The sequence below is a fragment of the Nomascus leucogenys genome, chromosome 19 (assembly GCF_006542625.1).
Source record: "Nomascus leucogenys isolate Asia chromosome 19, Asia_NLE_v1, whole genome shotgun sequence".
NCBI classification, from domain to species: Eukaryota; Metazoa; Chordata; class Mammalia; order Primates; family Hylobatidae; genus Nomascus; species Nomascus leucogenys.
In genome coordinates, this window is record NC_044399.1 from 54,577,867 (window position 1) to 54,591,594 (window position 13,728).

Below are 13,728 nucleotides of genomic sequence, written 5' to 3' on the forward strand. Positions count from 1 at the left end.
CGCTCATGCCACTGCACTCCAGCCTGGGTGACAGAGTAAGACCCTGTTTCTTAAAAAACAAAAAAGTCAATTCAGTAAGAAGATATAATCATTATATATATATATATATATACACATATATACACACACACACACACACACACGTATATTCAGACATATGTACATATATATATACACACACACACACACACACACGCATATATATGTCCCCAACACTGGAGAACCTAGATATATAAAGCAAATATTGTTAGAGCTAAAGAGATAGATAGAACCCAATACAACAATAGCTAGAGACTCAACACCCCATATACAGCATTGGACAGATCTCCCAGACAGAGAATCAACAAAGAAACATCAGACTTAATCTGCACTATACACCAAATGGACCTATGGGATATTTATAGAGCATTTCATCCAATAGCTGCAGAATACACATTCTTCTCCTTAGCACATGGATTATTCTCAAGGATAGACCACATGTTAGGCCACAAAATAAGTCTTAAAAAATCCCCCAAAATTGAAATCTGATTCAAGTATCTTCTCTGACCATAATAGAATAAAACTAGAAATCAATAACCAGAGGAACTTTGGAAACTATACAAACAAATGAAAATTAAACAATATGCTCTGGAATGACAAGTGTGCCAATGAAGAAATTCAGAAGGAAACTGAAAAATTTCTTGAAATAGGCTGGGTGTGGTGGCTCATGACTATAATCCCAGCACTTTGAGAGGCGAAGGCGGGAGGACTGCTTGAGCCCAGAAGTTTGAAACCAGCCTGGGCAATATGGTAACATGTCGTCTCTACAATTAAAAAAAAAAAAAAAAAAAAAAAAATATATATATATATATATATATATATATTTAAATTTTCTTTAAGACAAATGAAAATGGAAACACGACATACAGAAACCTACAGGATACAATGAAAGCAGTATGTCCTGTCCCCCACCTTCCTCCCTCCCTCCCTCCCTCCCTCCCCCACTCCTCTCTTTCTCTCTTTCTTTTGAGACAGGGTCTCCCTGTTGCCCAGGCTGTAGTGCAAAGATGTGATCACAGCTCACTAGCCTTGAACTTCTGGGCTCAAGGGATCCTTCTTCCTCAACCACCCAAGTAGCTGGGACTAGAGGCCACTATGCTCTGCTAATGGACCTTCCTCTTCAACGATCTTCCCTTCCACTCTCCTTCATCCATTCATTCTATGAGTATGCAATGACTAGATTATGATAAGCCACTTAAAATTGTTCTACCTGCAAAATAATAAATGCAGATATCCCATTCTCAAACCACAACCTCCTGTATTTCTATCTACTCCTAATCGCCAGTTCTTTTACTTCACTGGGACTTCCAGTCCGTTGATCCCACTACCTTCTACCTATTTTTCAGGCCCTTTCTATTTTGACTTGCCTTCCTACCTAATTTCAACTCCATCTTCCATCCCTGCAAACATTCTTGTCCTTAATAGCTGAAATTCTCATGGCTCACAGTAGCATGAGTCAATTCAGGCAATGACTTTGAGTGATGGATGTGTGTGATAGATGCAACGGTGAAATGAAAAGTGTAATGAGAGATGGAGTCTCTAATTAAAGAAAAACCACCTAATGAGATGCAGGCAGAACATGAGATGTGGAATGTGAGGTATGAAATGAAATACAGTAGATGGGGTGTACTTTCCTGACAAAACTCCAGGCCTGGATTGTCCTTAAATTTCCCTTTTTAAAATTTTGTAACTACACTCAGGATACGGGGGAAAAACTGCAAAATTTGGGAGATAAATACAAGTTCATACTGACAAATTTCAACGAAAATATTTAGAAGTGAATGCTAAGAAAACGCTGTATATCGAAACTTGTGGCATGCAGCAAAAGGCAGCAAAAAAGAGTAACTTTACAGTGGAGAAGGCTGTTGACACTACCTCGGTCAGGTGAACAAGGTCAACATTAACAATGGTGATTCATGTTGATAGTATGTACCTAGATATGACATGACGAAAATAGTACTTTACCTCTATGATATTCCTCCCCAAAGATCCATATCCCCCATCTAACGATGAGAAAAACATCAAACAATCCTAACTGAGGGACTTCTACAAAAAACCGACCAGTATTCCTTGAAACTGTCAAGGAAATAAAAAACAAGGTGATTATGAGAAATCGTCACAAGCATGAGGAACCTAAAGAGACATGACGATGAAACATAATGTGCTATCTTGGATGAGTTCCTGCAACAGAAAAAAAGACATTTGGTCAAAACTAAGACTGGGTGTGGTGGCTCACACCTGTAATCCCAGCACTCTGGGAGGCCGAAGTGGGCAGACTGCTTGAGCCCAGGAGTCCGAGCCCGGTCTGAGCAACATGGCAAAACTCAATCTCCAAAAAATTAGCTGGGTGTGGCAGCGTACACCTGTAGTCCCAGCTACCTGGGAGGCTGAGGTGGGAGGATGGCTTGAGCTCGGGAAGTTGAGGCTGCAGTGAGCTGTGATCATTCCACTGCATTGCAGCTCGGGTGACAGAGTGACATCCAGTCCCCTCCCCCCCAAAAAAAATAGAAACAGAAAGAAAGTGAAAATACAGGCCGGGCGCGGTGGCTCAAGCCTGTAATCCCAGCACTTTGGGAGGCCGAGGGGGGCAGATCACGAGGTCAGGAGATCGAGACCATCCTGGCTAACAGGGTGAAACCCCGTCTCTACTAAAAATACAAAAAATTAGCCGGGCGTGTTGGCGGGCACCTGTAGTCCCTACTCGGGAGGCTGAGGCAGGAGAATGGCGTGAACCCCGGGAGGCGGAGCTTGCAGTGAGCCAAGATCGCGCCACTGCACTCCAGCCTGGGGGACAGAGCAAGACTCCGTCTCAAAAAAAAAAAAAAAAAAAAAGAAAGTGAAAATACAAACTACAGAACGTGAAAAAAAAAACTGCAGATCACATTATCTGATAAAGGACTTCTATCTTGAATACATAAAAAAACTCTTATGGCCGGGCGCAGTGGCTCACATCTGTAATCCCAGCACTTTGGGAGGTCGAGGCAGGTGGATCACAAGGTCAGGAGTTCGAGACCAGCCTGGCCAATATGGTGAAATCCTGTCTCTACTAAAAATACAAAAAAATTAGCCAGGTGTGGTGGCACATATCTGTAATCCCAGCTACTCGGGAGGCTGAGGCAGAAGAATTGCTTGAATCCTGGAGGTGGAGGTTGCAGTGAGCCGAGATTGCACCACTGCACTCCAGCCTGGGTGACAGAGCGAGACTCCGTCTCAAAAAAAAAAAAACAAAACTCTTACAACTCACAGATAAAAAATGCAAATAACCCACTTTGTAATAACCCAATTTGTAAAATGGGCAAGAATCTGAACAGATATTTCACCAAGGAAGATATTTAAATCGCAAAATAAATACCAGAAAACATAATCAATATTAGCCATCAGGGTAATAATGTAAACCAAAACTACAATGAGATACCACCTGAGACCCACTAGGGATGGTTATTATTTTTTATTAAAAGACATACAATAACAAGTGTTGTTGGCAAGGATATGGAGAAATTCATATGCTGGTAGTTAGAATGTAAAATGATGCAGCTGCTGAGGAAAACATTCTGGCAAGTTGTTCAAAATGTTAAACATAGAGTTGTCATATAGACCCAACAACTCTTTTCCTAGGTACTCAAGATGAATGAAAACCAATATCCCCACAAAAACTTGTATATTAATGTTTATAATAGCATGTTTAATAGCTCAAAAGTGGAAACAATTCAAATGTCCATCAAATAATGAATGGATTAAAAAATGTAGTATGAAAAAAATTAGTCGTGTGTGGTGGCACATGCCTGTAATCCCGGCTACTTGGGAGGCTGAGGCAGGAGACTGTCTTCAACCGAGAAGGTGGAGGCTGCAGTGAGCCGAGATCGCGCCACTGCACTCCAGCCTGGGTTGGAGAGTGAGACTCTATCTCAAAAAAAAAAAAAAAAAAAAAAAAATTTATAGCACTAAATGCCCACAAGAGAAAGCAGGAAAGATCCAAAATTGACACCCTAACATCACAATTAAAAGAACTAGAAAAGCAAGAGCAAACACATTCAAAACCTAGCAGAAGGCAAGAAATAACTAAAATCAGAGCAGAACCGAAGAAAATAGAGACACAAAAAACCCTTCAAAAAATTAATGAATCCAGGAGCTGGTTTTTTGAAAAGATCAACAAAATTGATAGACTGCTAGCAAGACTAATAAAGAAGAAAAACGGAAAGTCTAAAAAAAAAAAAAAAAAAAAAAAAAAAAAAAAGAAAAGAGAGAAGGATCAAATAGATGCAATAAAAAATGATAAAGGGGATATCACCACCAATCCCACAGAAATACAATCTACCATCAGAGAATACTACAAACACCTCTACGCAAATAAACTAGAAAATCTAGAAGAAATGGACAAATTCCTCGACAAATACACCCTCCCAAGCAAGACTAAACCAGGAAGAAGTTGAATCTCTGAATAGACCAATAACAGGCTCTGAAATTGTGGCAATAATCAATAGCTTACCAACCAAAAACAGTCCAGGACCTGATGGATTCACAGCCGAATTCTACCAGAGGTAAAAGGAGGAACTGGTACCATTCCTTCTGAAACTATTCCAATTGATAGAAAAAGAGGGAATCCTCCCTAACACATTTTATGAGGCCAGCATCATCCTGATACCAAAGCCCGGCAGAGACACAACCAAAAAAGAGAATTTCAGACCAATATCCTTGATGAACATTGATGCAAAAATCCTCAATAAAATACTGGCAAACTGAATCCAACAGCACATCAAAAAGCTTATCCACCATGATCAAGTGGGCTTCATCCCTGGGATGCAAGGCTGGTTCAACATACGCAAACCAGTAAGTGTAATCCAGTATATAAACAGAACCAAAGACAAAACCCACGTGATTATCTCAATAGATGCAGAAAAGGCCTTTGACAAAATTCAACAACCCTTCATGCTAAAAACTCTCAATAAATTAGGTATTGATGGGACATATCTCAAAATCATAAGAGCTATCTATGACAAACCCACAGCCAATATCATACTGAATGGGCAAAAACTGGAAGCATTCCCTTTGAAAACTGGCACAAGACAGGGATGCCATCTCTCACCACTCCTATTCAACATAGAGCTGGAAGTTCTGGCCAGGGCAATCAGGCAGGAGAAGGAAATAAAGGGTATTCAATTAGGAAAAGAGGAAGTCAAATTGTCCCTGTTTGCAGATGATATGATTGTATATCTAGAAAACCCCATTGTCTCAGCCCAAAATCTCCTTAAGCTGATAAGCAACTTCAGCAAAGTATCAGGATACAAAATCAATGTACAAAAATCACAAGCATTCTTGTACACCAATCACAGACAAACAGAGAGCCAAATCATGAGTGAACTCCCATTCACAATTGCTTCAAAGAGAATAAAATACTTAGGAATCCAACTTACAAGGGATGTGAAGGACCTCTTCAAGGAGAACTACAAACCTCTGCTCAATGAAGTAAAAGAGGATACAAACAAATGGAAGAACATTCCATGCTCATGGGTTGGAAGAATCAATATCGTGAAAATGGCCATACAGCCCAAGGTAATTTATAGATTCAATGCCATCCCCATCAAGCTACCAATGACTTTCTTCACAGAATTGGAAAAAACTACTTTAAAGTTCATATGGAACCAAAAAAGAGCCCGCATCGCCAAGTCAATCCTAAGCCAAAAGAACAAAGCCAGAGGCATCACACTACCTGACTTCAAACTATACTACAAGGCTACAGTAACCAAAACAGCATGGTACTGGTACCAAAACAGAGACATAGATCAATGGAACAGAACAGAGCCCTCAGAAATAATGCTGAATATCTACAACTATCTGATCTTTGACAAACCTGACAAAAACAAGCAATGGGAAAAGGATTCCCTATTTAATAAATGGTGCTGGGAGAACTGGCTAGCCATATGTAGAAAGCTGAAACTGGATCCCTTCCTTACACCTTATACAAAAATTAATTCGAGATGGATTAAAGACTTACATGTTAGACCTAAAACCATAAAAACTCTAGAAGAAAACCTAGGCAATACCATTCAGGACATAGGCGTGGGCAAGGACTTCATGTCTAAAACACCAAAAGCAATGGCAACAAAAGCCAAAATTGACAAATGGGATCTCATTAAACTAAAGAGCTTCTGCACAGCAAAAGAAACTACCATCAGAGTGAACAAGCAACCTACAGAATGGGAGAAAATTTTCACAACCTACTCATCTGACAAAGGGCTAATATCCAGAATCTACAATGAACTCAAACAAATTTACAAGAAAAAAACAAACAACCCCATCATAAAGTGGGCAAAGGACATGAACAGACACTTCTCAAAAGAAGACATTTATGCAGCCAAAAAACACATGAAAAAAATGCTCATCATCACTGGCCATCAGAGAAATGCAAATCAAAACCACAATGAGATACCATCTCACACCAGTTAGAATGGCAATCATTAAAAAGTCAGGAAACAACAGGTGCTGGAGAGGATGTGGAGAAACAGGAACACTTTTACACTGTTGGTGGGACTGTAAACTAGTTCAACCATTGTGGAAGTCAGTGTGGCGATTCCTCAGGGATCTAGAACTAGAAATACCATTTGACCCAGCCATCCCATTACTGGGTATATACCCAAAGGACTATAAATCATGCTGCTATAAAGACACATGCACACGTATGTTTATTGCGGCACTATTCACAATAGCAAAGACTTGGAACCAACCCAAATGTCCAACAATGATAGACTGGATCAAGAAAATGTGGCACATATACATCATGGAATACTATGCAGCCATAAAAAATGATGAGTTCATGTCCTTTGTAGGGACATGGATGAAACTGGAAACCATCATTCTCAGTAAACTATCGCAAGGACAAAAAACCAAACACCGCATGTTCTCACTCATAGGTGGGAATTGAACAATGAGAACACATGGACACAGGAAGGGGAACATCACACTCCGGGGACTGCTGTGGGGGGGGGGAGGGGAGGGGAGGGACAGCATTAGGAGACATACCTAATGCTAAATGACGAGTTAATGGGTGCAGCACACCAACATGGCACATGGATACATATGTAACAAACCTGCACATTGTGCACATGCACCCTAAAACTTAAATAATAATAATAAAATAAAAAATAAATAAATAAATAAAATAAAATAGCGGGGGCTGGGCCTGGTGGCTCACGCTTGTAATCCCAGCACTTTGAGAGGCCAATCTCTCTTAATATTTCCTGGCAATCTTACTGTGTTTCTGTATTCAACACTGTATGTAAACTATTTCACACTTTTTTCTTCTCAATCAGTACTCAGCGTCTCCTATTTCACAGAGGATGTGATTGTTATTTTTTCTCTCCTTCTCCTGTAGAGCTTATAGTAGGTTTCTCTTCTCCTACCTAAGTGCAGTCTCTTTAGCAGTGCCTGAGATGCCAGCCTCGCCCTCACTCCGGTTCAGGGACATCATTTTATTGATTGTGCCTCTTGTTACTGGCTCCCTCCTGTCAGTTTTTAAAGTTGCTCAAATCTCTTCCATTTTAAATAAAACTCTCCCTGAGTCCTATCTTCCTCCTTTGGTTATCATTCTATCTCTCCTATCCTTCAAGGTAAAAGCTCTAAAACAAATTTTATGTACCCTTATGACATCTCCATTTCCTGACCATCTGCTACTTCCTACTCATTGCATCTCCCCACACCCCTCCATGTGGCTGAATTTCAATAGACACTTTCAGAAGTGTTTACTTGATTCCTCTGCAGGAGTTGACACTGAGCACTCCCTTCTTTTCAAAACATTCTCTTGACCTCCATGCCACCTTGGCTACTTCTCAGTCTTCTTTTCAATGGTGATTCCTCTACCCAGATATTAAATGTTCCTAGTTTTCCTTAAAGCTTGGTCTAGACTATCTGCTCTTCTTCCTCAGAGATTGCATTTGATCTCCAAGCTTTGCCATGTTTTGCTCTTCACTCCCAAAATTTTCTTACCCATCAGCAATCTGAGACTACAACATAAAAATCATTGCTAGTTCAGGTATCTGTTTCACCTGTTTTTTTGTTTGTTTGTTTTGTTCCAGGCTGGAGTGCAGTGGTGCGACCATGGCTCACTGCAACCTCTGCTTCCCGGGATTCTCTGTTCTCTATTCGCTTCTCCGAATCCCAAGTGATTCTCCTGCCTCAGCCTCCTGAGTAGCTGGGATTATGGGTCCCTGCCGCCACACCAGCTAATTTTCGTATTTTTAGTAGAGACGAGCTTTCATCATGTTGGCCAGGCTGGTCTCAAACTCCTGACCTCAAGTGATCTGCCTGCTTCAGCCTCCCAAAGTGCTGGGCTTACAGGCATGAGCCACCACACCTGACCAATTTCACCTGCTCTAACAAAACCCTTTGTTAAATGGCATCTTTCAACTTGGATGTTTGAAGCTGAACTCTGCTATCCAGCCTGTTCTCAAAGAGCTCATGCCTGTAATCCCAGCACTTTGTGAGGCCGAGGTGGGTGGATCACTTGAGGTCAGGAGTTCAAAACCAGCTATGAAACCCTGTCTCTACTAAAAATACAAAAATTAGCTGGGCATAGTGCACATACTTACAATCCCAGCTACATGGGAAGCTGAGTTGGCAGGATCACTTACTTGTGCCAGGGCGGCAGAGGTTGCAGTGAGCTGAGATCGTGCCACTGCACTCCAGCCTGGGCAACAGAGCCAGAACCTGTCTCAAAAAAAGAAAAAAAAAAAAAAAAAAAAAAAAGAGCCATCACAGACCGTATTCATGTTCTAGAAGCTCTGTGTTAAATCCTGGGCCCAATCATTCTGCTGTGTAGATCCTGCTATCATACTTTATTTTCCAAAAGCTCTTTCTTAGCATCTTATTGTTGCTGAGTAGATGCAGTCTACTGAAAAACTTAGGATCTCTGAAAAACTGAGGTCTTTGGAGTTTGATTTTTCTTGTTTTCTACAGTGCCTGATTTCTTTGGGAGTTGTTTGGCTTTTAGTCTCAGTCTTCCTTGTGGGAGGCTGTTGTCAAATGTCTGATAATCCTGTACTGTCCTCTTCACATTTGAGAGTGAGACAGAAGTTGATAGGGAGTTCTGTGTGTCTAAGGGAGGTGGTGACTTTTTGACAGGCTAACTTCACTAGGGGGTGATTGGGGAAGCAAAATGGCCCCTTCTTTGTAGGGCCTTTTCCTGGGGGGCAGTTCCATTTCTCCTAAGAAGAATCCTCCAGTCTTCCTCCTGGAGCATATAAGCCCAACTGCAAGTGTCTGGGAACAAAGTGGAGTGGGAAAGCCTATTGCTTTTGTGTGCTCCCAGGGTATCCTGACCTACCATAGCACCCACCACCCATCTAATTACTTGATAATGCATGTCTTCACACTATTTTGTAAGCCCATTTAGACAGGGACCATGTCTGTCGTTTGCACATATCCCCAGCACCCAGCATAATCTGCAGCACATAGTAGCACTAAAGATGTTGCTGAATGAATGAACAGTGAGAGCTCTGGTACTGGTTTAGGTGAACTACAGGACAACACTAACGAGAGTTGTGTTTGGGATACAGAAACCCCCAAGAATCAGAACCCTTCTACCCAGGGCATTTGAGATTTTTCCTGGAATTCCAATCAAGCCATTTGCACTCTCCACAGCCTACATACAGCCTATGGCTCTAAATGTCATGGATTCTGTTTCTCTCAGATATAGTCTGCTCCTCATAATATAAGCACTGCAGATTAAATGAACAAAAGACATGCCCTTGGTTCCTGCACTAGCACACATTCCAATAATTATCTAAGAAACTCTCTTAAATTGATGATAAAAGATCCTTATACCTTAGTAGATAACCAGTATAAATTGCTCACACTCTGAGGGTGGAATGGGCTTTAAATTCTTCTTAAATTCCTTTTAGGTGGTGCAAATATGTTCTGCTAGGTGAGAAGGAGAAAAAAAGTTGATCTTTGGGGAAGGAGCCTTAAATAGACACACAACTGGCAACCAGCATTTGGACTGAGTGCATGCCATGCTGGGAAGCATATGAAGAAGGGGCAAAGGCAGAAAGGACATGAACATGAGATGGAAGAGAGAGCAGGGAGAAAGCCATCCTCCAAGGAACAGAGGAGGTGGAAGGCAGGGGAAAGCGAGGACCTATGTACTATTTGGGCTGGGCACAGGCTAAGCTGCGATAACAGAGACCCAACTATACACATCTCCCAAGAAACACAAGTTTAATATACAACAAATTAACCCTCCAAAGTTGGGTGAGGTACACTAAGACTAAGATGAGCTCGGATGAGCCGAGTAATGTGGATTGATAAGCCAGGCATACATCTTCTGCAATTTGTGTGTGATACTCTGGAGTATAAACATGTAAGTAACAGAGTTCCCGTGTCCAGTCTGCCTGTCTGTCCACTCTGTACTTCAAGGTGAACTTAGTCATCCAGAAAAGGCCAGGTAGGTGGGTAGGGCTAACGTTTTGCACAATTTAATATGCATAATTAACACAGAGCTAGTTTTGTGAAATCCTAATGTTGTATACTGGCCAATCTGTATGATGGTACCTGACCTAAAAGAAAGGTAGTTTTTCTTATTGCAAGACTCACTTGGGTTCCAGTACCACCTAAACTGGTAACATAGGATAAAGGACGAACACTAAATTATTTGTGTGTGTGTGCATTCTTTGTGTATCAGAAAGACAGGATATCCACCTACCCTCTGTAGGAAATACTTTAGGTGCCCTATTATGTAAGGAATGGAGGAACTTCCTGAAGAGGCTCGGGAGGGTTATACATAAACAGATAAACAAAAACACCCAAATCTTTAGATACTGAAGGAGGCTCACTTACTCAAGTTTACAGTTAGGAACATACCCAAAGAAACAACAGTTAGGTAGTGTTTACTTTTTCAGAAGAGGAAACGACCTAATATTGCCAAAGATTGACTCCAGTTTTGAAAACAAGTACTGAATAATAGCATCTCTCACACATCAATTTTAAAGCAATCTTCCATTTCCTAGGAGTAAGGAAAAGGGAAAAAAATGTAATTCATTTATATATTGTTGCTACCTCATTACAAATCACTATTTATCAGATTCCCTTATACTCTAGGAAAAATATAATAGACCATATTCACAATCACTGCCCTAGCTATAGAGAATTATATTAATAATTTCTTTCTGAGGCAAAGCACTGGTTCAAACATGGCCATTTCAAAGTGAAAAAAAAGTATGTAAAATAAATGTAGAACCTATTTTTTTTTTTTAATATTTTTCTTCCAACTAATATACTTATTTCTTTACTCAGGTGCATTTTTTGGAAAGAACCCTCTGAAAAACTTCCAGCAGTTGAATTTGGCGGGAAATCGTGTGAGCAGTGATGGATGGCTTGCCTTCATGGGTGTATTTGGGAATCTTAAGCAATTAGTGTTTTTTGACTTCAGTACTAAAGAATTTCTACCTGATGCAGCATTAGTCAGAAAACTTAGCCATGTGTTATCCAAGTTAACTTTTCTGCAAGAAGCTAGGCTTGTTGGGTGGCAATTTGATGATGATGATCTCAGTGTTATTAAAGGTGCTTTTAAACTAGTAACTGCTTAAATAAAGTGTACTCGAAGCCAGTAAGTGCTCTGGGACCTCATTACTTTAAGCCTGGTAGTTAAAAAAAATCTTGCAAAAGGATGCCAAAGAAGATAAGGAAGTGGAAAGAAGTTTAATTTGATCATTAAAAACATGCAACAGTTTTGTGTCTTAGCTCTCCTACTAGGATTATTGGCTCCTTGAAGGAACCCTCATTCATCTTTGTGTTACCTTTGGTCTGGGTCACACCAACTGGTATACTGAATGCATAATTAACTTAGTATAGTGCCTGGCATGTAACAGATTCTCAACAATATTCTCAATAAATACTCGCTGAATATGAGATAAATTATTAATAGCTACTGAATAAAGATTATTTAAAATCAGAGAGGAAACTCCATATATGTTCTTTACTCCAAACAGTTTAATTCAAACAATCTGGAATGTAAAAAGCACTTTCTGATATTAGGAGATCAGACTCCCAAAAAAGATCAGCATTCTTTAGTCAAGCAAAACTTGGAAGTTTACAAACAGCTAAATCAGAGGCTTGAAATTCAGGTCCTCTCCAGTACCTGCTACATTATATGTAATTCCAAACATGACTTCAGAGATTAAAGAAGAAAGGGAAGATGTTTCCCATTCTTTTGTACCCTATATAAACTAAGGGTACCCTGCCCTAATCTTTTTTCCAACACTTCCCCAAATAACCCTTCCTTACAAAGAAAGAAGTCTAAGAAAACTCTCTAATCTAAATATATTTAAGTAGAGGCAAGCCTGAAAAAAAACAAAAACCTAAATGGTGTTAGGCTGTGGTTCACCTATTCTCATGGCACCTCAAATTAATGGCTTGGGTGTTGGTGTAGGTAACACTTGGCCCGTATGTTGAGGTAGTCACTAGATAAAATTCTGGGCACAACATCTGTTTAGCAACTGGGCACACACTCTACAGATTTAGCCATAACGTTTTGAAGCTGATATTTTACAGATCAACTAATTAATTCCTCTCCCTAACTTTACAGATGAGAAAGCTCATATGATTTGCCCATGGGTTATAAAACTACTTCCTTACACAGTGGCAGCATCAGAACTGGAATTCAGATCTCTTGCCTCCTAGGCAGTGTTTTTCTCATTATAATACGGTGACTTCATAAAGCAGGGTTAATTACACTCCACAGAGCCTACATCTTAATCACAAACAATGGGACAAATATTTAAAAATATTTAAATTGAACTTCTTTCTCTGTCTAGCTTCAAGTGATTCTGTGGCAAGATTTACTAGTAAGGCTGCTGCCTATAGGCCTATGCTGGGCGAGTTCCTTATTTTCATATCCAGAAGTTAGTCAGAGCTTGGCAAATAAGACTTCTCTATATAATAATGCATGGGCCAATGTCCCCTGTAACATCTTACATTCAGAAAGTAGGGCCAATTCTTTCATAACCCACAGGCAACTGTGAGTGTCCTTTCTCAAATAGTGAAGGTAGGTATTAAAGCACCTTTGGTGGGACAGATGCACAGGTGTTGCCTCTGAATTGGTGTTGAGGAAGTAGGCATAAAACCTCACACAGAACTGTGTTTGGTACCTGAACATTTTAAAATCCTATGGGGATGGGGAAGACATGCATGGGGTGGCAGCACATACCTCTTAACCATAACTCAGGACATGGCAGTTCAGATTTCATGCATGACCCTAATTCACATTTAGTTGAGATCAATGGAGGAAGAAGAATCATCCTGTAATAGTAGACCAATAACAGATACAGTAATAGTTGGAAAACATAAGATAAAGGCCAAGGAACAGGTTGCCTTATTACATTTTACGAAGTATCATTTTCCCCAGTAGTCAAGGTAGCGTAGGCTGTATTTCTTTAGCAGGTCACATGCCTCAACAGGGTTTGCAGATGTCAAAGACAATGACCAACTCCTCACTAAGAAAAAGTCTTTAGGGCATGGTCACTTATTACCACAGATGACAATTCTGCTTGACACAGATGGCTTCTTGGATGTTTTTAATCCACAGTGAAGAAAAAGGATTTCAAAGTGCTGCTCCTATTTGAAAGTGAATGAGTTGACTGAAGAAACTGTTGCAAATTCTAGAAAAACAAAAATCTTCTCTAGATAGCTGGCTGATGGCTG

General features: G+C 40.3%; 1 protein-coding gene across 1 annotated transcript in view; it reads left to right on the top strand.

The window, feature by feature from the left end:
- NLRC4 (NLR family CARD domain containing 4) overlaps nt 1-13,683 on the top strand; it is a 38,852-nt gene extending 25,169 nt beyond the window's left edge. Inside the window, 1 exon segment of the mRNA XM_030799844.1 lies at nt 11,323-13,683. Coding sequence (XP_030655704.1) covers nt 11,323-11,615 — 293 coding nt within the window. The 3' untranslated portion in view covers nt 11,616-13,683.
- The last annotated feature ends 45 nt before the right edge of the window (nt 13,684-13,728 follow it).